The sequence below is a fragment of the Trichoderma ghanense genome, assembly GCF_004382785.1.
Source record: "Trichoderma ghanense strain CCMA-1212 chromosome Unknown scaffold_0, whole genome shotgun sequence".
NCBI lineage: Eukaryota > Fungi > Ascomycota > Sordariomycetes > Hypocreales > Hypocreaceae > Trichoderma > Trichoderma ghanense.
In genome coordinates this window covers 1,457,621-1,480,174 of record NW_027395663.1, presented here as the reverse complement: position 1 = coordinate 1,480,174, position 22,554 = coordinate 1,457,621, and the positions used below count along the sequence as shown (strand labels likewise).

The window sequence follows — 22,554 nt, the reverse complement described above, 5'->3', positions numbered from 1 at the left end:
TCATTTCTCTCTTCAGTTTTCATAGAATGATCAGGTGGTGCTGTGCTTGTAGTGGCTCGCCGGCGCCCCGACTTGAAGACCACATGTGGGCAAGCTTATAGAATAACCTCAACTCTTATCAACTTCACATCGTCGAGGCTTATTGAAACGGCATTAGGATATAAGGCCGTTAGCCAGCTTAGCGAGCTGTCCATATTCAACGTCCAGCTGGCGGGAAGAGCCGGCCACTGTGTGGTTAAGCGTGCTTCTGACGTGAAGTAAGTGGCTCGCGATATTGCTGTAGGGAGAGTCATGACGCAGAACAATCGTAACTTTTGCTCCAAGCGCCGAATGTTCTCAGTGTGATATTACAACCTCTGTAATTTTCTAGTGCTTTCTCCTCTGTGACTCAGGTCACTTTAATCGCTCATGGCCTGGATTGTACACAAAGTACGAAGCGTTTAACAAGAATTGCTTAGGTGCGAGCCCGTGAGTGTCATCCCAAGCAACAAGGCTCTGAGAGACACAGCATACCTCCGTAGGACCCTGCGGGAAGCGGCGTCGGGGCTCCCTGGCGGGTATCACCGAGGTACTTAGAACGTCGGTTGCCAGTGATGTGCTGTAGTGGCGCTGCTAGGCTGCATGATCCTACGGGTACCGGCCACGGGACGCGGGACAGTTTGCTGGTGGACGCTGCAGCACTCCGCTCCAAGGCTATCATTCATCCATGTAGATTAGGGCACAATCAGCGCATTAGCAGCCTGCGAGTCAAGTGCCAGCACATGCGCCAGTTTGCGATGGAAAACAATAACTGGTACTTGTACGTATGAGCTGGCCTTGATGCCGTGGCATTCATGCGTGAGCGGTACAGCCTTGTACTTCCCGCTGTGCCTTGCTTGAGGAGGTGGACAGCTGCCAAGTGGCTGGCGCCCAAAAATGCAATAAACAGAGGGCTGGGGATCCATTTTGGGGTGGTTGAGGTGTTCCGTGGGTGCCCCGGACCAAGAGATGATCCGCTGCGGCGGGACGGCAACCCCCCCATTCGCCCGCTGCCAAGTCGATTGACTTGGCGAAGCCCGTCCTCGGGTGCTTATTTACGGCACCTACAGTAGGAGAGAACATGAACAACACCTGGCTGTAGCAGAATTCTTTTGCGTGTCGAACCCATCGTGAAGCCTCAGGTCCTCCCCGGCGCTCTCACCCTGCTTTTGCCCTGTGCTCTTGCCCCTCATCTACTGTGCGCAACGCACGCCCGCATTCACGCCACTTCGCTCGACACAGGCGATGGAGAGCTGGTGAACGTCGGAGCTTCGAGTCCAAAAGCTTAGCCCGTCTCCTCCATCCCCACCGCCCTCGCCCTCGACAGCTTCTCTCCCTCGTCTCCCCAACAACCACCAGCTCTTTGACCGCCCAACCGCCCGACACCACCTACAAAAGCCCTCGTCCTTCCCGCTACGATGCCCTGCTTCAAGGGTATTGCGGTGAGCATCCATGCCAACTCGGCTCCGCTCCCCGAATACGGCATCCAGAAGCAGTCGAGGCTGTCTCGCATCAGCACCTACATCCCCGTGCCCCAGCCGACGCTCGCCGCGGGCAACAAGCCGGAGCCCGCAAAGTTCGCCATCTCCATCACGCTGCTGACGCCCGGCCTGCCCATTCCTTACTCGGCCCCCAAGCCGTCCGAGTCCAATCCGTACCCGAAGCCGCAGTTCGTCGGCGGTCTCCACCCCGGCTCCCAGAATGAGCGAGGCAGGGTCGCCGGAGCCGTGGCTCCCTACATGCCCTTGACAAACTCCGAAAACGAGACGATTGCGGCCTACATCTACTTTGACGGGAGGGGCAAGGAGGAGGTGGCCACCTTGCTCCGTCCCGGCGAGGAGACCTGGGTTAACAGCCGCTGGGTCCAGGTGCCCGACTCCGAAGGCGGCGGCCTGGCCGAGCGCGAGTTCCTCTTCCGCGAGGTTGGCCTCGAGCGTTGGCTCAACGGCCTGGACCTCAAGGGTCACGACGCTGCGGAAAAGCTCGAGAAGCGACGCCAGAAGTTTGAAAGAAGGCGGCGGCGACAGGCTGCCACCCTGGAGGGGAACTCGAGCACCAATGCCGATGGGCGCAAGAGCACTCTGAGATATGGCGACGAGGCCTCGCCCATCGAAGCGGTCTACGACGATTCCGACTCCTGGTCTGATGACGACGACGAGCCTCCAGAGGCGACGGGCCAGATCAAGGTGGCCATGTTCCGCGTCCTGGCGTCAGGCGAGATCAAGAAGGGAGAATACTCTCCCCAGTTCGACGCACACGACGGAGATGACGAGTACGAGAATGGGAACGGAATTGACGCAGATGTTGAGCACACGACGAGCTTTGCCAAGCCCAAGACGCTCGATCCCAAGACGATCAGCACCCAGACCGTTACGGGAATCGACGGTCCTGACAAGCCTTATGCCACCTTTACATTCTTCTATCGTGGCGAAAGTAAGTTTTACCTCTTTTCCTCTGATGACTTCTCCTTATTGATTTTCACCTCTCTTTGCTCTCTTTATCCGCCAACTCCTCCAGCTAACACTCACCTAGGACAACTGCAAAAGATTGGTGTCCTCCAGTCGTCCAAGAACAACCCCCAGGCGACTGCTCTCGCTGCTAAACGGCGATCAGGCCAGATAGACTTCTCCAACCTCGGACCTCTAAAGGCCGGCGGCACAGTCGGATTCTCCGCCTTCCGAGACCAAGGAGCCGAAGAAGCACGGCGGAGAAAGGCGAGGAAGAAGAGCAACGGCAATGCCGCCGACGACAGCGATGACGACGACGAGGAAAGCGAATTCCTTGGCAAATTGGAGGAAGTGGCCGACAAAGAAACCAGCACCAAGCTGGCACCAGAAGATGTGAAATTCCAGGGCGAACTGGCAGATGGCGTCAACCGCATACACGTATGACCGACCCCTTTGCACACTGGGCCGAAGTGGATACTGACGTGATGATTCTCAAACAGCTCAAGAGGGCACATTCGGCCGATCCAGATGCGAACTCCACCCCGGAGACCTCCCAACGAACCGACTCTCCCGCCGATCCAGCATTTCTGGCAGCACCAAACTCGAGCCTGCAGCCAAACTTCGACTCTCTCGCTGCGGCAATGGTTGGCAGTCCGCTCAAGAAGGCACGGCCAAGCGCCGAGCAGAGCAATATTGGGGACAGGTTCTCTGCTGCGCATGGCTTGAGTGCTGCCCTGGACTCCGCCGTTTCCAGCAAACCAGGGTCTCCAGACAAAGAAGTGGCTGCAGCCACGAAGCCAGAAAGCAAAATAGACGACGAGGAGGAACTGTAGTGGTAGTGGCGGCGAATTGCCAAAGCATACTGTCACTCAGGGGAGGGGTTTGACAAAGGTCAAATTATCATCTCAACAAATTACTTGTTTATTGGAATGACCAAGCGATGCATCAGGAGCGAGCCGGCCTTGACCGAACGACAATCACCAGTCTTTTGATCAACACGCCCCCTATAGGAATGGACCATGATGTACGAACGATCCGCTGGATGCGATTGACGCCTAGTATATTGATTTATCTTTTCTTTCTTACTGGTTTTGGTAAAAGGGAGAGTCGGATAAAAATGTGGACGGAAACAACGAGGGCGCCCGGAGCCTCGAGATGTCCGTTGGTGATGCATGATGCTCTCACGGCGGCATTTGATGAGAACTTCTGCATAGGCTGCTAAGCTGAGAGCTGGGCTATGTCGGCTGGAGTTGCATTCTCCTTGATATAGACAATAGCGATGACCTCGCAAGTGGTGCTTTGCTCACCCAGCGCTTTCTTAGTACACGACTCGACGGGATCGCTTGAGAGGTTGGGTATAGTTTACGGTGAACTTGAGGAAAGAAGAGAAAAGACGGTTAGAGGAGTGCGTCAGAAATTATGATTTCTTTCTCCCTTTTGTCTAGTTTCTGGCGATGATGCTATCAAAGCGTCGACTAGCCCGGCCTTTTCCTCTTTTTGTACCCTTTTTATATATCCAGAACTCTGTGAAATGAGCAAGCAGTGTTCTTATGAGCTTACGAAGTTTACTGCCCTTTTCGGCGTGCTTGTGTCAGAGTGCCTGATTTACCATGACTCTGGTTGTCATCTCGGCGTGATGTCGTGCGAAGGATTCGAGGTTTACGCAAGGCGCGGGGTACTACAGCCGCCGGCTTCTATGTATATAAGCTATGTGTAAGTCGTTGGCATTGCAGAATACGGGACCGTAACGCTTCATCTCTGTGCTTGAGAGCAGAAGTGAAAATAAAGACAAGGGTCCTCTTGGTGAGCACAACCTCATCAGCCATGGGCCAACTATTGCGCTTCCTCCCAGCTCTTCTCGCCTTTGCCGTCGTGGGATCGGCAGGCAATCATGTAATCGCAGCGGCGTACTCCCATGACGTCGACAGCCGGCAACAGAGCGAGCAGAAGCCGTTCTCAGAGTACGAGCCCGCTTCTGCAAACGAGAGTCCCTTGACGGCGGAGTTTGGGGATTTTGTGAGGGAGCAGCTGGACAAGTGGAAGGTTCCTGGTATCGCGGTGGCGGTTATCGATGGGGATGAAGTGTATGCCGAGGTGCGTTTTTCTTCCTCACCACCTTTTCATCCCAAGGTTGTGCGATGATTGATTGTATTGAGTAATTCTTCTGAATCATGTTGTCATGCATGTAGGGCTATGGATATGCAACGCTGCCGGATGTCCCAGCTACCCCCGAGACGCTCTGGTACGGCGCCTCGACGACAAAAGCCTACCTAGCAGCGGTCCTATCCGCGCTCATCCACTCGGGCAACCACTCCTCCCTGGCAGGAGGCTGGTCGACGCCCATCTCGGCCCTCATCCGCGACGACTTCGTCCTGCAGGACGAGTGGGCGACGAACCACGTCACGCTGGACGACGCCGTGAGCCACCGGACGGGCATGCCGCGGCACGACGGGTCGCTCCTCCGCGTCGCGGACGGCGGCACAAGGCCGGCGACGCCGAGGGACGTGGTGCGCAACCTGAGGAACCTGCCGCTGGCCGCGGAGCCGAGGCAGGCGAGCTACTACTGCAACTTGATGTACGCGACGCTGTCGCACGTCGTGGAGACGGTGACGGGGAAGTGGCTTGGACGGGTGCTGAGGGAGGTGATTTGGGGGCCGTTGGGGATGGATTCGACGTTTTTCGATTTGCAGAGTGCGATGGATGCGCGGGAGCATTTGGCTTCTGGGTATGCGTGGGATTATGAGAGGGGGGAGTATAAGGAGATTGCGTATATGACTCTGACGGAGGTCAGCGGCGCCGGATCTGTGATATCGAACGCTCTGGACTATGCTAAGTGGATCAAGAGCTTGATCCAGCAGTCCGGACCTCTGTCTGGAGAGGTTCACAAGGACATCAGGACGCCGAGGGCGTTCTGGGGTGGCTCCCCCAGCAAGGGCTTCGACCTGCAGCTGTATGGGCTCGGCTGGATCAGGACTCTGCACAAGGGCCATGTGGTGTACACTCATGCTGGGGGGATGCACGCCTACGGAACCGAGGTGTACTGGTTCCCCGAGGCCAAGTATGGGGTGGTGGTGTTTGGGAATACGGCGACGTGCCATGTCGTGGAGGAGATTGTTGGGTGGAAGCTCATTGACGACAAGCTTGGTGTTCCCGAGGAGGATCGCTTTGACTACGCCAAGAAGTTGAGTCCTCACATGGACATCCCCCCCTGAAGGTGCTCATGTGCGGACGACGGGGTTGCTAATGTGTGCTACTAGGTGGAAGGAAGACCAGGACAAGCTGACCTGGCTGTACGAGAACGCCGTGGACGTGCTCTACCCCGAGAGACCGGATCCCGTACTGCCCTCTACGTTGAACACGAGCGAACTGGTGGGCACATACTACGACCCGGGCTACGGCAACATTACGCTTCGCGAGGAGCCTCACCCAGATAAGCCGGGCGAGAAGATACTCGTTGCCGATCGCCCGGAGACGACGTGGAAGTACGCGATGCACTTTTACCATGTCAGCGGCGACCACTGGATCGTGTACCTACCGGCGCCGATATACAGCGGCACCAAGTTCAAGGATTTTCAGGCCGCAGAGTTCAAGGTGGGCGCGGACGGGAAGGCATGGGGCGTTGAGGTGCTCATGGAGAGTCGGACGGATCCCATGCCTGAGGGCAAGGTGCTCTATAAAAGGGTCGTGTGAAGGAGCGGGTGGTTTTTGCGCGAGGGAGCTGTGTTGTGATCCTGTTAGCGGCCGGACTTTGAGTACAGAGCGTAGCTGTGGAGGATCATGAGAAAGAGAGGTTTGGAAGTGTGTGTCAGACAAAAAGTTGGTGATTAAGAATTCAACATGAAATTCAGTTGGCCGTTCTTAAGTTTTATCATCAGGAAAGACGAGGGAGTTGAGCTGGTTTCAAGTGCCAGATATTGCAATTGACTTACCATTAGGGGTTTACATCGATCCATCATGCGAGTATCTGCACGACCGACGTTGATGTGATTGTAAAATGGATGTTTGGGTGTTCTGGCCCTAATGGAATCCAGGGTTGTGAAAAGAAGGTCTTCAGATGAGGCTGTCGAATTTTCTGCGGCTGAAGATATGGAGCACCATCCTCTTAACTACATATCAGAGCTCCCTGTCCACCTGTTATGCACTTACCCAGCTATGAGAGAGCTGTATGCGTTTAAGCAGCATTATTGGGCCCCGCGAGAGAAAAATATGATGCTGGCACTGTGCTGTCCCTCTCCCTACCCCACCATTCCATCCTCTCAAACGTCTTTGTCGTCCCCCGAAAGCCTTGGGCACATTTTGCGACAACTCAACCTGCGAAATATATCCTGCCGCTACCTCCACCCGTTCGTCTCTCCCGATCTCCTGTCCGTCCAGCTGCGGTCGCCGCCTGTACGCCTCAAACTTACACCTGCTCGCCAGTTTCTCTCCCCGCCCCCGAAGCAACTCTTCCCGAATAAAAACACAAAAACCGCCAAAATGTCCAGTAAGACATGCATCAACCCCGCCACAGATGCGCGCCAGGAGCGGTACTAATCACGCATGCCCGCATAAACAGTCGAGGAAATCGCCAGTATGTCAACCTTTCCGCCCGGTTTGCGCCGTCGTTCAGGCCGGGGGGCTTGGATCTGGTAGCTCTTTTTCTAACGCGGCATCTTTTCTCCTGTGGCAGAGCAGTTCGTCAATGGCTTCTTTACGGGCATGAGCACCAACATCCAGGGCCTCGCCGCCGTTTACGTACGTGGTTTTGCGACTTGTCCTGCTTGGGCGATATAGCGAAGGCAAGAGAGCCGTTTCCACTGACGTTGGAGCATAGAACGCCAACTCCGTCATGACTTTCGAGTCTCAGAAGTTTGAAGGTTCCCAAGCGATCCTGGAGAAGCTGACGGTGCGCATACACGAGTCCTGCGATCTGGATGCGCCGAACGAGCTCCGTCTAACTGCCGTGTAGAGCCTTCCCTTCAAGATGAGCGGCCACCAGCTCTCAACCCTCGACGCCCAGCTCGCCGCTGGCGATCTCCTGATCCTGGTCACAGGAAAGCTCAAGGTACCGAGTTCCACAAGAAAAGAAGAAGAAGGAGGAGGGGCAGTGTGCCGGGGAAAAGGCGAAACTGACATATCTGGTTCTAGGTTGACGAGGACGAGAACCTGATAAACTTTGTCCAGAACTTCAAGGTCAGCGTCGCTCAGGGCCCTGGCGGCGAGATCACTGGCTTCACCGTCAACAACGACATCTTCAAGCTGGTTTACTAAGCTCCGAAACCCCCCTGACGAAGAGAAAAAAGAACGTTGCTTGTGGAAAGTGGCGAGCGTAATGGCCGGTAGAAGGAGCTGTCGCAGGAGGTGAAGATACGGACGTGGGGTCGGGCGCAGGGACAGCAGATAAATGGTTAGAGATGTGATGTGCAATTCTCGTGTCTATGGGTCATGAGCTCCTTAGACAGATTTCTTCCCGGAAAATTTCAAGCTTTCAGGCATAGTCCAATGCAACTTGTTGCCATTTTAATGACGTGATGGCTTTCCTATGAGAGTCGCCGGCCAGCGTCCCTTTGGTTCTTGGCTGTCTTGCCCTCGAGCGGCTCTATATATTTACCTCTCTTGCTACATGTCGATATCAATACTATCGATATCTGGCTACGATTCTAACACTTGAACCGATTTATGCTGCTACTGCTGGCTTAGGATGCTAGATAGCCAGCCAAGTCCAATGTGCTGGCAGGCCGCTCCTCCAGTCCCCGTGCCGAGCACTGTGTGAGCTGTGGGCATCCGGTTGCTTCCCACAGTGTCTGGCATAGGCTTGCTGGACGCCCGCGTCTTTAGTGTGTGTCAGTTGCTGGGGCAATTATGTCATGGCTGGCTGAGGTTGATTTGCTTTGTTGGCATTTTGGTACCCAAGAGTCGTGACAGAGTGAATCGAGTGGGTGTGAAGGGGCCGTGTCTCGAACTGCACGGGTTCCCGTGAATGCAGCAGCCAGAGCCCAACCAGAATATCATACCATGTCCCTATATAAGGGCTCCTGAATTTTGGTTTCTTTCCATCCGTTGAAACCTCAGTCTTTCTTTATTTTCAGATACCGGCCCTCACATAGAGAACCCAAGTCAAGGCCCAATTCGATGACAACTCCAACGCGGGACCCTTGAAGCCTTGCCCCGCCATCACCAACTTGAGTTCATCCCACCATCCACCCCAAAACAACATTCCACGACCAGCAATGGTCAAGGAACGAGCTGCGCCCAAGCAGCACGCCGACGACAATGGCCGCAGGCGCGACGAGTCCCCCGACAGCGACACCGACATCTCGGCCGTCATCGGCGGCTGGGCGTCGCTCCAGGGCAGCGCCAACGCCGCGACGACGCATCCCACCTTTGGGCACCCGACCAAGATGATGTCCTCTCGTAAGCAGAAAGCCGACATCTTCATCCGTCAGAAGACGCGCCCCGAGCACCATCTCGACACTCCCGTTGCGGGCCCCAGGGCGCCGACGTACCAGGCTCGAAAGGCGCCGCCGCCGCCCATGTTCAGCTCTGTTGGGTCGACTTCGGCAGCGACATCGACGACGACGACGGCTTCGGCCTCGATGATTGTACCGCCGCCACGGTATGGAGGAGGCGATGTCTTTTATACGGATCCGGCAAAGGCCAACGAGGAATTGAAAGCCTTGTTGGAGGGAGGCATAGAGGGCGACGACGATGAGGGCGTCGAGGTGGATGGGAAACAGCCGCCAGCGCATGAGAAGAAGCCCAAGGACGACACAGCGCCCAAGGACCCCAAGATCATAGCCAAGGATGGCGTCGTGGCTGGTCTCAAGGTGCAGCTGCTCCCCCATCAGGTAGAGGGCGTCAATTGGATGCGTGGCCGCGAGCTTGGCCCCGTCAAAAAGGGAACTGTGCCCAAGGGCGGGTTGCTCGCCGACGACATGGGACTGGGCAAGACGCTGCAGTCGATATCCCTCATTCTCCTCAATCAGAAGCCAAAGAAGGACGAGCCAGGCTGGAAGAGGCACTTTTCGGGCATCGACAAGACGACCCTCGTTGTTGCACCTCTGGCATTGATCAGGCAATGGGAGTCGGAACTCAAGGAGAGGGTCGTCAGCACTCAGGGGCTCAAGGTGCTGGTACACCACGGGCCGCAACGGACAAAACACGCCGAGGATCTGAAGCAGTACGACGTTGTCATCACGACCTACCAAATCCTCGTCTCTGAACACGGAAAGTCGCAGGGCGATGATCAGATGGGCTGCTTTGGGCTTCACTGGTGGCGAGTCATCCTCGACGAGGCACACACCATCAAGAATCGCAATGCAAAGGCCACCAAGGCCTGCTGCGCCCTCCGATCCGAGTATCGCTGGTGCCTATCAGGGACGCCCATGCAGAACAATCTCGAGGAGCTGCAGTCACTCGTCCGCTTTCTGCGCATCAGACCCTACGACGACATCAAGGCGTGGAAGGAGCAGATTGAGCTCCCCATGAAGGGCGGCAAAGGCCACATTGCCCTCCGAAGGCTTCACAGCTTCCTGCGCTGCTTCATGAAGAGGCGCACAAAGGAGATCTTGAAGGTTGATGGCGCGCTCACACCTGGCGGAGTGCCGTCGGCCGAGGGCGCAGCCCCGATCGGCGGGTTCAGACATACGAACCGCAAGGTGGTCACTGTTGCCACTGAGCTGTCTCCTGCGGAGCGCAAGTTCTATCAGAAGCTGGAAGCTCGTGCCGACCAAAGCATGACGAGGATGATGAAAGAAAAGATCAGCTACGCCAATGCCTTTACGCTGCTGCTTCGTTTGAGGCAGGCCTGCAACCACCCGAAGCTGCTCGAGGGTAAGCTGGGCGAGGACAAGGATGCGATGTCAACGGACTCTGGGAACTCGAAGCAGCAGGATACCGATGTCGATTCGGTGGCCGATCTGTTCTCTGGCATGGGGATCAGCACTAAAGACTGCAGCATCTGTGGTCGGCCGGTTGAGAAGAAGGAGCGCCAATCTGGAAGTGACCAATGCGCTGAATGTGCTTCCGATTTGGCATTCTTTTACGGTGAGGAGGAGGTGAATAAGACAGAGAAGAAGTCAGCCAAGAAGACTGCGAAGTCTACATCCCTCAAGTCCAAGAAGAAGGGAGTAAGTCAGAAGCATGGCAGGCGTCAGAAGGCAGAAGAAGAAGAAGGCAAGCCGGCGCGCAAGTCACGCAAACCACGAAACCGCAATACCGTCATTGACAGTGATGATGATGATGAAGAAGACGATGGCAGCCAGACACACGAGTCAGATGAAAAGCCGAGGCAAAAGGCGCGCCGGAATCGGAATCGCAGAGCCGTCATTGACAGCGATGACGAAGAAGAAGAGGAAGAGGAAGGCAGCTGGATCGTCTCGGGTAGCGAGCGGGGAGCTCTACGGCTCGGCAAGGCTGGAGGGGAGGAAGACGAGAACGTAGAAGGCGGCGGAGACTCTATTGGATCAGAGGACTCCGAGACCGAGGGGGACGAGGATGGGGACGAGAGCGGAAGCAACCTCGACAGCTTCGTGGTGTCTGATTCGGTGGCCCGAAAGGAGAAAGGATACAAGTCTGTGGACGAGGCGTCGTCGGACGAGGACTCGTTGCTGTCCATTGCCGACATGACGAAGAGCTTTGCGGCGCAGACGCTTGGTGAGAAGAAGTCGAAGTCTCGCTCCACCAAGACTAAACGAGCCATTTCTGTTTCTGACGACGACTCCGAAGCCAGCTCTGAGTCTGAGGAGGATTCAGAGGCCTCGTTTGCCGCGGAAGATACGTCCTCGGACGAGGAGGAGGAGGAGGAAGAAGACGAAGAAGAAGAAGAAGAAGAAGAGGAGGACAAGAACCTCTCCACGAGCAAAAAACCGCTCTTCTCCTCCGCCAAAATCCGAGAGCTCACCAAGCTTCTGCGCGCCGAGGCCCACGAGCACAAGTTCATCGTCTTCTCGCAGTTCACGTCGATGCTGGACCTGGTGGAGCCGTTCCTGCGCAAGGAAGGCTTCCCGTTCACGCGCTACGACGGCAGCATGCGCAACGACGCGCGCGAGGAGAGCCTGCGGCGGCTGCGCGAGGACAACAAGACGCGGGTGCTGCTGTGCAGCCTCAAGTGCGGCAGCCTGGGGCTGAACCTGACTGCCGCGACGAGGGTCATCATCATTGAGCCGTTTTGGAATCCCGTAAGTTTTCGGCTCCTTTCGTTCCTTTTAACTCTGTTATTATAATGGTGGGGGGGTTTGATGGACTGATGATTGTTGTGAAACAATGAGCAGTTCGTCGAAGAACAAGCCATCGACCGCGTCCACCGCCTCACCCAAACCGTCGACGTAGTCGTCTACAAGCTCACCGTCAAGCAAACCGTGGAAGAAGGCATCCTCGACCTGCAAGACAAGAAGCGCCTCCTCGCCGAGCAGACAATCGAGGGGAGCTCCAAGAAGGGCGCGCTCAAGCTCGGGCTCAACGAAATCATTGACCTGTTTCGCCCGATTCACACGTCTCGCTTTGGGGATGACGGGGCGTATGGCGGTGCCGCTGGTGGTGGTGCGGATAGCTATGAGGATGAGGAGAGGAAGAGGGCGAGGGATGCGGCGAATTTGATGAGGAGGGGGGCGAGGCAGCAGGCGGGGAAAAGGGTCGAGGATGGGGCGTATGGGAGACGGTGGTAGAGGGTTAGGGGGTTAAGAGGGGGGGGGGGAGGTGAGATTGAAGGGACGAAGTTGGTATTGGTATGAGGGTTATGAATTATGAGTAAAGATTGTATGAGCATGGAATGGGTTCACGGCATTGGGCGAGGTTTTCGCTATTTACAGCCTCGACTAGATTATATCGAGCATTATCAGACGGTACCTTGACTGCGTAGACTGTTTCAAATGGCAAGGTGCCTATCGAGGGCATCCACACGGCATCTTCATTGTTCACCAAAAACGCCAGAGGAAAAGCAGCCGAAGAACGAGGTTATTGCTACTATCGTCTCCTTCCATTTGATATCAACGCTAGGTTAGGCATTCAATTCATGTAACCAAACAAGATTGAAGCAACAATCAGAAACATCCTTCTCTCCCCGGTTAAGAAATACAAAAGACCTCGAAATTCGCTCCCATATTGTTGTGTCATCATCCCACTTATCAACATGCCGTGCTCTCCCACAAATTACGTACACGCATAAACCGGCTTAGTAGACGCCGGATTGGCGATAGTAGTCGTTTGGAGCCGGAGCACTAGGTTCCGACGAGCCTGGGGGCACATACGGCCTATACTGCGGCCCGGAACCAGGGGCTGACTGACTGGGCAGCCCCTGCCGGGCGTCGTACGCAGCGCCGCTGGGCTGCAGAGGTGGCGGGCTCATGACGTTGGGAGGGCGCTGTGAGGCCTGGCCGGGAGGAGCAGAGGGGTTTTGCTGAGGAGGCTGGTAGCTTTGGTACGCTGGTTGTTGAGTATTGTACGGAGCTATTGGCTCGTTATCCTTTGGGTGAGGCATCCCAGGGCCTTCCTGTGAGTAGACAGAGCTGGAGAAGGTAGCGGCAGAGGTCGGGTTGTTGGGAGCAATGGGAGAATCGTAGACAGACGTGGCTAGTTCCTGGGCGCCATAGGTGCTGGGTGGCCCCTGGTTCGGAGGCTGTTTGAAGGGATTAAAGTTCTGAGACGGCGACGTTGAGGTGTTGAGCGGGGGAGGCTGGTTGCCATTGGCGGGTATCCGAGGACCGTGGTCACTCGGAGGATACTGTTGCTGTTGAGCAGCAGGCGGCTGACCGGCGGCGGCATGGGTCGGCACCTCGGACCCTGCTACGTAAAAGGGCGCTGGCGCAGGGTGGGAGGACGCCTGAGGAGGAGCGCCAGACTGCGGAAAGTTAGGTGGCGGGGAAGAAGTCTGTTGGAACTGTGGGCGGCCTTATGCCAACGGTTAGCGACTCGAGCTGACGGGGGTATCGTTTTGCTCAGTGCGGAAGCGTGCGGGAAATCGAACCTTGAGGCCCAGGGGTGTAAAATCTCTGGGGATCCTGCGGCTGGGGCTGGGGCGGGTAGTTGCCTCCTGGAGGAGGATAAGCTTGAGCAGGCCGCATAGCATATTGTTGGTAGTTGTGCTGCGGAGGGTGGGACATGGACGACTCAAGCAGCGCCTCATAGTCTCTTCGCGCCTTGATGAACTTCTCGTTCAGCTGGGTGAAGTCATCTGCATTGGTTGTTAGCCCGTGCTTAACGGCACGCAAGGAACAGGGCATTGCTTACCCTTCTTCTGGGAGTACTTTTCGATGAGCTTGATCAGCTTTGGTCGGATGGCAAGCGTCTGATGATACAATTTCTGCATTGGATCACGTTAGTCGAACGAAGAGCCTTCCAATGCGAGTTCGAATGCAATACGTACCGAAATCTCCTCGTTGTCTTCCTCTCGCGGCCCTGTGTTCGAGGCGCTCAGCAGGGTGAGCAGCTTCTCTACGTTCTTGATCTCGGCAAAGACCTCTGCCTCCATCTGAGCTTCCCGCTGCATCTCTTCGGGCGTGGGATCTGTCAGCTTCTCGACGTAGTTGAGAGGGAAGATGCCCGTCTTCCCCCTGAGCGAGCCGCGCCACCAGTCCTTGTAGACGCTCTCCAGCACAGCAATGACATCGCCCTTCTTGAACTCCAGCTCGCCAGGCTCGGTGGGCACAAAGTCGAAGAGGGCGCGAACCCTGCTGACGGTGGCAGCCGTGGTACCGGAAGGCACCGCCGTTGATCCAGGAGTCGTCTGCTGCTGTTGCTGTTGCTGACCGCTGGATGAGGCCTGTGAGGCCGGCGTGGCCTGGGCCGGCTTCTTGCGTTCCTCGTCCTGCAAGCTGAGCCGGAGGGCCATCTGCAGCTCGTCGTCCTCCTTCTGCCGGTCTTGGTCGGTCAGGCCCTGTTTCCGAGGCGCGCTGGGCGGCTGCAGCGAAGGATTGCTCTGCTTCAGCCTGTGGAAGGCGTCGTTCATGATGCCCAGGTCGGCGTCGCTGCTGAACATGTCGCTCCATTCATGCATCTTCTCCAGGATCTTGCTCTTGACCTGCTGATGGGTGTTGCGGTCGTTTGCCAGCTTCAGCAGGGCCTCGGTGAAGGCTCGGCTGGCGATTTCGCGGTGCATCTGCTTCCCGCAGTTTTGGCAGAGGGCGTGCGCAAGCTGGTTGGGAGACAAGAGAGATTAGTCTGCGTGTTCCTGTATTTGCCTCTCGGGCCTCGGCGCTGTCGCGAGCGGGGGGAAATGATGCCGACCGCGGGCACAAGCAAAGGGTGAAAAGGGATGGGAAGAAAAAAACACAAGACGAACCTCGAGAGTGTAAAGCTGGACATTGGCGTTGCGATGGGCGAGTCGCTTGATCATGCTCTGGACGGCTTCCTTGGAGCCGTTGGGGTCGCCAGACACCTTGTCGCATACTTCGATGATGGCGCCCCAGTCCTCCGACGTCAGATTCTCGTCAGTCGCCTTGGCTGCGATGGTCCCGTTAGTAAAGGCGCAAAAGGGGAATGAAGACGCAGACAGAAGCCATCTCGAAGCAAAAGGCGTCTCTCTTTGGCGACAGGGACAGAAACTCACTGACGACCTCGTCAAACGGCCCAGCCGCCGCCGCTCGGAACATGGATGCTGCTGCTGACGACTAGAAGAGGTATGACGTTGTTTGGTTGAGGTGCTAACGCTGAGGCTACGGCGGCCGCTCGAGAGGATATCGCGGGGAGTCGCTGGAGGAGAAACTGATGGGAGACTTGGATGAAGAAGAAAGAAGGTCGTTTGTCGGTTGGGGGGAGAAGCAAGTCGACGATGGAGTGCTGAGTTGGCAAGAGGAGCGAAGAGTCGTGGAGGGTTGTCGAGTCTGGGTTGGAGCAGAAGGTGCTAAGCTTAAAGTCGTAGACTAAGGCCCTGGCTGGTGGTCGCATGGACAGGCAGGTGCGGGTACATACAGGCACTACAGGGTCAGGTTCAGGATCAGGTACTACTCTGATGCAATACAGTGCAGTGCTTCGCTGCCGCCTTTTGGTAGATGTTACGACAGCGGAAGCGCACACTTTTTGAGCCTCTTCTCTTCCGTCCGTCCAATGACCGGGTACATGTACCTTGTCCGGTTCACGCAGTACGGTCTGCAGTACAGATCGTACCTGGGCAACTGATGGGCTGCGCAGCGCTGAGGCAGCTCGCCTCGTCAGCCCCAGCAAAGGCATCAAGGCCCCCGTACCCGCAGCATCTTGTACCTGTACCCGGATACCTGCCCAACGGAAGCAGAGACCGCGTACGGACATCTCCTCTACAAGTCCACTAGGTATCTACAAGCCCTGGGCCTTCTCGTCTTCTCCAATTCCAAACCCTTAGTAGATCATCATCATCAATCAGCCTTTGAAGATTAAGTTCTTTTCAACGCTTGTTCCTATAATACCAAAGGTTAGTAGAGAGCACTCCGCCTAGGAGGACGCACTCTTTCTTGCAGAGGCTCAGCACCTGATTACGTGGTTGGCCGCGCCACTCCTACGCCACTCCTTCGCGTCCTCGAACCGCCTCATCCCGCCATGTCGATCCATCAGAGTGGATTCAGCAAGGCATTGGGTAATGGCTGGGCTGGCTCTCTTTGAGCCCAGTTATTCTTATAGGAAAAACTCTGCATTTTGTTTGTTATTTCGTAGGCAGCAATTTGGCTTATATACCAATGCTTGGAGACAAATTGTGCGCCTCGTATGCACATGGCCATTAATATCAAGTGCGAAGCATACGGCTCATCAGTCAGTCAACCACGTTAGGTCTTCACTACCCACGAGCCATCACATGGACCAGTCTGAATCTCAGGTCTGTCAATAAAAACCGTCTACTTTGTACATTGCCTCGAGGCTCCATATGCCCTCCAATGCAGCACTATCGTAGATCCAAAAACCATGCCAAAAAAAAAACGTCTGTCTGCCCCCCAGCGGTGCCTATCCAACCTGTCCCGCCATCGACCAGACGATATATACACACCCCTTTCACTCTGCCCTGGCCGTAAGAAGTGGTAAAAAAACACAGCAAGAATAAACAAACCCCCTCGCCAGTCAAGCAGGGAAGAGGATGAAGAAAGTTTGTAGAGCATCAAAGTGTAACTCCAAGCACCCATGCCGGCGTCGGGGGCTTCCATCTGTCACCACTGTCCAAAGAAAAGAAAACACTGAATTGAGAAAGATAGAGGAAAGAAAGGAAAATTGATAGAAAAGAAAAGAGAAAGAGGGGGGATGAAGCAAGATGTTTTATGAAAGAAACCGTCAACGCCGCCAATTGAAAATATCCAAATCAATCATTAAAACAAGCTGCCGTCTCAAAAACCCGGCACTGAGGGTTCCGGAGTAGCAAAAGATGACCAAATCTATCAACAATCTGTGTAATGAATCAAGCGAGTCAGTTAGGATCAGTCTTCACTTGGTAAGAGCAAGATTTTGTCACCCCTCAGAGATATCAATCACTCGGCCCATCCTCTTCGAGTCGTGCCTCGTGGCTCAAAGGAGGGTCGATCAACGGATCCACTGCCGCGACCTTCTTCTAAGCTTCGCCGTCCCAGAGCGTCCATCTCGGAGAGCGTAAACACCAGCGGCTCCTCGCCGACGGCCTCGTCGTCTGGGCGGCCAAGCCTACTGGACGACCCAACGAAGCTGCCTCGAGAGGAATGTGGCGGAGTGCTCCGACGGCCACTTGCCATGCCCGGATACCGCCGTCGCTGGAAAGGAGACCCTGGTTGCGCCGAAGAGATGAAGCCATCAGGGGGTGTGTCGCTCGCCGAGCCTCGCTGTATCACATCTGAGGACTCGGCAGTCTGAATGCCGGTGGCCGGCCGAAGCGGACTGGACGCATCTTCCTGCTGGCCGGAACACTCGTCTTCCAGTCGCATTTGTCGGCCGAGGAGTGTGCTCAGCGTCGGCGGCTCCCGATCGTTGGCCCCAAGACTGATGCTTCGGTGCGCAGCAAACGGGAGGTCAGCCTCTTCATCATCCGCCGCAGCTCGAACTTGCTGGGCGACGGAGCTTGATCGGCGGTGATAGACACCCAGTCTAGGGGATAGAGGGATATCAATAGCGGTCACTCCATCATGGGTTGTCGTGCCCCGTCCCTGAGTTCCTGCTGCTCGTGATTGCTGGGATTCTCGTTCCGGCGGCTCCACCCTCTTGTAAGTCGGGGCATAATCAATAATCGAGTTCTCGCTCAGGCGAGATGGAATCGCGGGCGTGTGCGGCGTGTGCGGCGACACTGGCTTTCCCGGAGAGGTCGAGGTGGATAGCGAAATCGTTCCGCCGATGCCAGTGAGATTCGCCAGCTGTCTGCTTGAGACAGTAGAGGAGCGATTGAGCTGCATGGAGGATGTCATTGACTCGGTCAACGCGGCGTTGGATTCCCTCATCATCTGGAACTTGGACAGCTGGGCGACTGTCCTACTCGTCGCAGACTCTCCCTTCTTGTTCGGTTCAAAGGACTTGAGGGTCTTCTTGCTGTCCAGTGCCTTGAGGAAATCGGAAATGTCGTCCTCCTCAGTCTGAAGCGAGCTGTAGCTTCCCGCCCCAACCTCCGCAAGGAATCCCGACCCCGGCTGCACCGTCGAGGAGGCTAAGCTCTGTCTTCCGCTGCTGCTCTGCTCTTCGTCACCCGCCCGGCTCGTGCTGCCAATCGACAAGCGACCTCTGCGGTGCGTGAAGCTGCTGCTGTACCGGCTGGCAGAGGCGGGGCGTGGGGATCCCACGATGGGTGACTCGGTGGCGTTGACGGAGGCCGGTCCGCCGCGGAGGGAGGCCGGCATGCCCGCGGTCAGCGAAGATCGGTTTCCTGGTTGTCGCAGAGACGGCAAACTGGGCCTGGTGAGCGACGCAGGCGATTCGGGGTCAGTGTGCCGGGGAACGGGAGATCCCGAGAGCGAGCCAGCTTTGAACGGCTGGAAGGATATTGATGGTCTTCTTCTCTCTTCACCAACCCGGACCACGGGCCTTGCCGCAGATGCTCGCCCCGACATGGGCAGCGAATGAGGCACCGCAGCTCCCGGGTCGGTTTGGTGAGGGAATGATGCCGGGGGAGAGCTCGTGTCTGAGCCGGGCGGCTTGACAGCACGAAGGGCAGAGAGGGGACTTGTTCCCATGGGGCCATCACCGTGGAATGTCGACAGGCTACCATATGTCTGGTGAACGTCATTCACGCTCACTCCCCGGCGGTGGTCCCGCAGCGAGCCCACCTCGGCCATGTGTCGCTGGGGCAATGATGGCTTAAAGAAGTTTTCGTCTACTCCCATGAAGCGTGAACTCAAAAGAGACTCTGAGTCGTCAACGCGGAACGTGCAGTCATTGCGGTATATGACAGATGTGCAGAGTCTCCCTACAGGCACGTCGAGATCTCCAAACATGTACTCGGTGACTGCATCCCTCCTCCCATCGATCGAATTCCTCAGCAGGTCGGGCCTTGACCTGTCCGGGTCTGACATGCGAATGCGGCATTGAGGGATCAGGGCGGGGTGAGAGCTTTTGACGGCGCCCTGGCTGGCAAACTTCCAGGCCGGGAGCAGCTTTGTGGCGACGAAGAGGGATCGGAAGAAGACGATGGCTTTTTTGTAAATGGTAGGCAGGATCGGTCCAAAGTCGTCTATGGGCTTGTCGGCGATCCCCTTGAGTTCCACCCGCCATCGTTCGAGTATCACCTCTGTGGGCTTTCTAATCGTGGTCAGCGAGTCGCTGTCGTTCGAGGAAGTCGACGCGGTGAGCTGCTCTATGACGTCCCAGCGCTTGCCGTCCTCGTCGATGATGACAAGGCTCTGGCTCTCCTTGAGCGTCGACGCATCCAGATACACTTCGATAATCATCGGCGGAGGGTGGTTCTCGAGGCTGCCGCAGTTCTTCCATATCCTCAGCTCTTCCTTAAAGTCGTCGATCTCCTCGGTTTCAATCTGGAACTGTTGTAATCGCGTCAGAATCCCAACGGCTTCTCCCATCTTCACAGATAGTCCGGGACGTACCCATTTGTTGATTCTCGGCGCTCCGTTGGCGCCGTGGACCGGCTTGACCTTCATACGCGAAGCGACGACGACAGAAGCAATCTTGGTATGGAAGTTCTGCCAAAACAACACAAGTCAGCCTATTGAGGTAACCCCATGACTCGGACAAAGCTCTCAATGCAACGCACCTGGACAATCTGATCCAGCTTTTTTATTGACTCGGCCGGCGGTCCGGGCTGTTCCATGGTTGGCGAGGTCGCAGACTCCCGGGCAGAAAGATTCGATCCCGCGCGCGGCCGAGATCCCGCCACACCATCTCGCACGCTGTTGGATCGCATAGGTGACCTTGCCGGCGAGGCAAGCCTCGGGGGCACACGGGCTTGCTGATGCATTTCTGGTCAAGGAAAGGCAAGGGGTGTAGGAGGCTGGAGGAGGTGCTTCGTAGCTTATCTCGGCTCTCGCAAAGCAGAGAGAGCAAACAAGCAGACGGCGGTCGATCAAACTCGGATGGGGGCGTCGGGCTGGAACCGAGACTGCTCTTCCATCGTTGAACGTGGGCGCTGACTCCGAGAGCTTGTCGTGTTCCAAGGGATGGGAGGCCCGTCCAGGCCGGCGCTCGCGCTTCGAGCAGACTGATACCCGGCGATACGGGCAGCAAGGCAACCGAAGAAATCCAACCCAATTCCCAGCGGATGCGACACAGTCGAACCTGACGGCAACTGAGGCCGATGACTGGTCAATCGTGGTCCGCGGATGAAGGCAACCTTGGGCTAGCTTGGCCAGGCAGCAGAGGGGGTGGGAGAAGCTCGAGCAGATGGGAAAGGGCCTTGATGGGCTCGGCGGACAGGCAGGCAGACAGACGGGCCAACGAGAGTGGAGGACGGATGGGCAGAGCAGCGTTACAGCATCGCAATGCCCAGGACGGCGAGGCGGAAGGGGAGAAGCAGAAGAAGGGAAGAAGGGAAGAAAGACGAGTTGCTGTGCCGTGCCGTGCTGTGCTGTGCTGTGCTGCTATTCCCAGCTGCAGCCACCGACTGCGAATCGATAAAGTACTGTGGAGACGAGTATCGTCACAGGACGCGAGCTCCTTTTAGCACACAGTCACTCGCCCCGGCACTCGTCCGACCCCGTGATGGCAGCAGCTTGAGGCCAGAGGCCAGGGTGGCGCGCTGCCTGTGTGTCGGTAGGTAGGTACCTACCTACTAAGGTACGTGCTGTACAGGTACCTGCTATGCCCTCGGAAGAGGGACCTGGAGCGGTGCTATCAGGTCAGGCCAGGTACCTCTATGCCTCTTACAGCGCCCTTTCGTCACACATCCGACAGCGCGTAAAGTGCGGCGCTGAGAGTTAGGACGTCCCCTGCAAGCGGTGAGCGTTTGGGTAGCCTGTAAGTACCTGGGGTAGGCCACGGGAGACGGAGATGTTGATTCAAGCCCGGTTTAGGTTCCGGAGACGAAGAAAGAGAATCTGAGATTAGATCCTGGGGTACTCCAAGGCTCTTCCTCTCGTCAGCAGAGAACTGGTGCTGATAAGGTTTTGAGAGAGCCGGGGTTGATAAAGAGGCACACAGCTGAGGTCTAGGTAGGTACCTAGTAGCCGCCAGGTTCCGGGCAAGTACTCACGAGGTAGCGCGGTATCAGCCACTGCCGATGGCGGGTGGCACGGGGCGCTGACGTGCTGAGGTACAGTGGGCTACGGGGAGGCTAGAGGCTCTGGAATCGGAACGCGCAGTTCCAAGGCTACTTGTCGGTTCTACGACACAGCTCGCGATGCTTGGTCTCGTGCTCCTGGCCACCATATCGAAGGAATGGATATCAATTGCCAGGCTGCATGATGCGTCCATTCTGCCGAGAGGCGACAAGGCGCCAGGTAGTAGTAAGGCAGCGTTAATATACGGTATCGAAATTGCTGCAGCCGAAACAGGACCTCGGAACAGGTGCAAGATGCTGCTGCCACATGTACATACCTACCTATTCTCCCGACTTTGACGCAGCCGCCAACCACTCTGGACGCTCAGAAACAACTCAATTCTGACCATCGATCAAAGACTCGCACAGTCCAGCACACCGCTGACGGAGGCCAAACAGCCGCTGCAGGGCACGTCTCAGCACCTTTGATGCCCTATGATTGATTGATGTTGATTGACGGCATCAGCGCCTCAAGCCAAAGGGGGGGGGGGGCGCCGTCAATGCCGAATAGCGGAGAGGCGGGCGGCCCCTATCGCGGCTCCGTGGTTGGCCGCTTGGTCGTTGACGTCGCCAGTCATATGTGCACTCCGATTTCCCCCTCCGGGGCTGGGCTGGAGTTTTTGTCGAGGCGGCGTACTGTCGCGGTACCTGACATAACAACTCATCAACGCAGCTTCTTGGGGGAGGGGGGCAACAAGTATCACCGAGTCTGGATGCTTCGTACAGCTGAGTTGTTACTGCTAATAGAGGTGGGAAAGAGCACGTCCATGCACGCTATTATCGGGGAGAGAGAGGTGAGACTGAGATTAACAAATCTCCGGCGCGGAGCACGCAAACGCTGTGGAGATGGTGAAATACAGGTCAAAGACGAGGGAATCGATTGCTACGATTATCTATTATAAGGAACCATAGCAATTCCAAAGGCAATTAGAGTCCTTGACAGTCCAATCGGTATGAACAGTTGGCGTTAAATCACATGCACCCATATGATACCCAAACAACCGCCCTCATCTACTTCGACCACAACAATACACCCACAATACTACCATGTATAGACGACAACAATCAACGTCCTCTATGGCCCTCACGGGTCTGGTGCCTGTATCCCTTGGGTGGGACAAGACAAGTCTCGGGATTGGCGTCGCACAGCCCGTCTCCTCTCACAAGCCCTACCAAACAGCTGCTACATGTAATCAGTGTCGGTGAGGCCCTGAAGCCTCTGAATGGCTGGTGTGGTGACACCCAGCAAGATGCGCTGGCAGTTCCTGGTCAACGTATCCCAAGGCAATTGATGAATTGGCCATCTCCGCAGTTCTGTGCGCCGGTTCCGGAAATCGTCCTACGAAGTTGGACAGTCCATACAAAAGGTACGTCTGCGGTAAGGGTCGACACGAGAAGCGTGCCACATCATGATTGGTATTGTTACAAACAACGCACCCAAGCACAAAATAGCTACATGTACTAGGAGGTAGGTAGGATAAGATCTTCGAAAAACTG

The 22,554-nt window shown here is 56.3% G+C and overlaps 7 protein-coding genes across 7 annotated transcripts; 4 read left to right on the top strand and 3 right to left on the bottom strand.

The window, feature by feature from the left end:
• Positions 1-1,416: 1,416 nt before the first annotated feature.
• Positions 1,417-3,298, top strand: CCMA1212_000516 (uncharacterized protein; the record flags this gene model as incomplete). Its single annotated transcript, XM_073697982.1, has 3 exons — positions 1,417-2,451; positions 2,551-2,903; positions 2,966-3,298. Exons 1-3 carry the CDS (start codon positions 1,437-1,439, stop codon positions 3,296-3,298), a joined length of 1,701 nt encoding a protein of 566 aa, XP_073563932.1. The 5' UTR covers positions 1,417-1,436.
• A 991-nt stretch (positions 3,299-4,289) lies between these two features.
• Positions 4,290-6,155, top strand: CCMA1212_000515 (uncharacterized protein; the record flags this gene model as incomplete). The annotated part of the gene is made up of 3 exons (XM_073697981.1): positions 4,290-4,559; positions 4,655-5,646; positions 5,723-6,155. The coding sequence occupies 3 exons, from the start codon at positions 4,290-4,292 to the stop codon at positions 6,153-6,155; spliced, it is 1,695 nt and encodes a 564-aa protein (XP_073563935.1).
• Positions 6,156-6,941: 786 nt separating this feature from the next.
• On the top strand, positions 6,942-7,715 carry CCMA1212_000514 (Nuclear transport factor 2; the record flags this gene model as incomplete). Its single annotated transcript, XM_073697980.1, has 6 exons — positions 6,942-6,948; positions 7,021-7,035; positions 7,135-7,199; positions 7,279-7,350; positions 7,414-7,509; positions 7,593-7,715. 6 exons carry the CDS (start codon positions 6,942-6,944, stop codon positions 7,713-7,715), a joined length of 378 nt encoding a protein of 125 aa, XP_073563934.1.
• A 959-nt stretch (positions 7,716-8,674) lies between these two features.
• CCMA1212_000513 (uncharacterized protein) lies at positions 8,675-12,109 on the top strand (the record flags this gene model as incomplete). The annotated part of the gene is made up of 2 exons (XM_073697979.1): positions 8,675-11,623; positions 11,717-12,109. The coding sequence occupies 2 exons, from the start codon at positions 8,675-8,677 to the stop codon at positions 12,107-12,109; spliced, it is 3,342 nt and encodes a 1,113-aa protein (XP_073563937.1).
• Positions 8,887-12,349, bottom strand: CCMA1212_000512 (uncharacterized protein; the record flags this gene model as incomplete). The annotated part of the gene is made up of 8 exons (XM_073697978.1): positions 8,887-9,078; positions 9,107-9,814; positions 9,890-10,282; positions 10,316-10,439; positions 10,715-11,183; positions 11,224-11,647; positions 11,708-11,994; positions 12,343-12,349. 8 exons carry the CDS (start codon positions 12,347-12,349, stop codon positions 8,887-8,889), a joined length of 2,604 nt encoding a protein of 867 aa, XP_073563936.1.
• A 266-nt stretch (positions 12,350-12,615) lies between these two features.
• CCMA1212_000511 (Class E vacuolar protein-sorting machinery protein hse1) lies at positions 12,616-15,031 on the bottom strand (the record flags this gene model as incomplete). Its single annotated transcript, XM_073697977.1, has 6 exons — positions 12,616-13,331; positions 13,408-13,614; positions 13,671-13,743; positions 13,807-14,574; positions 14,722-14,882; positions 14,989-15,031. 6 exons carry the CDS (start codon positions 15,029-15,031, stop codon positions 12,616-12,618), a joined length of 1,968 nt encoding a protein of 655 aa, XP_073563939.1.
• Positions 15,032-16,864: 1,833 nt separating this feature from the next.
• CCMA1212_000510 (Autophagy-related protein 13) lies at positions 16,865-19,761 on the bottom strand (the record flags this gene model as incomplete). The annotated part of the gene is made up of 2 exons (XM_073697976.1): positions 16,865-19,486; positions 19,558-19,761. The coding sequence occupies 2 exons, from the start codon at positions 19,759-19,761 to the stop codon at positions 16,865-16,867; spliced, it is 2,826 nt and encodes a 941-aa protein (XP_073563938.1).
• Between the last annotated feature and the right edge of the window lie 2,793 nt (positions 19,762-22,554).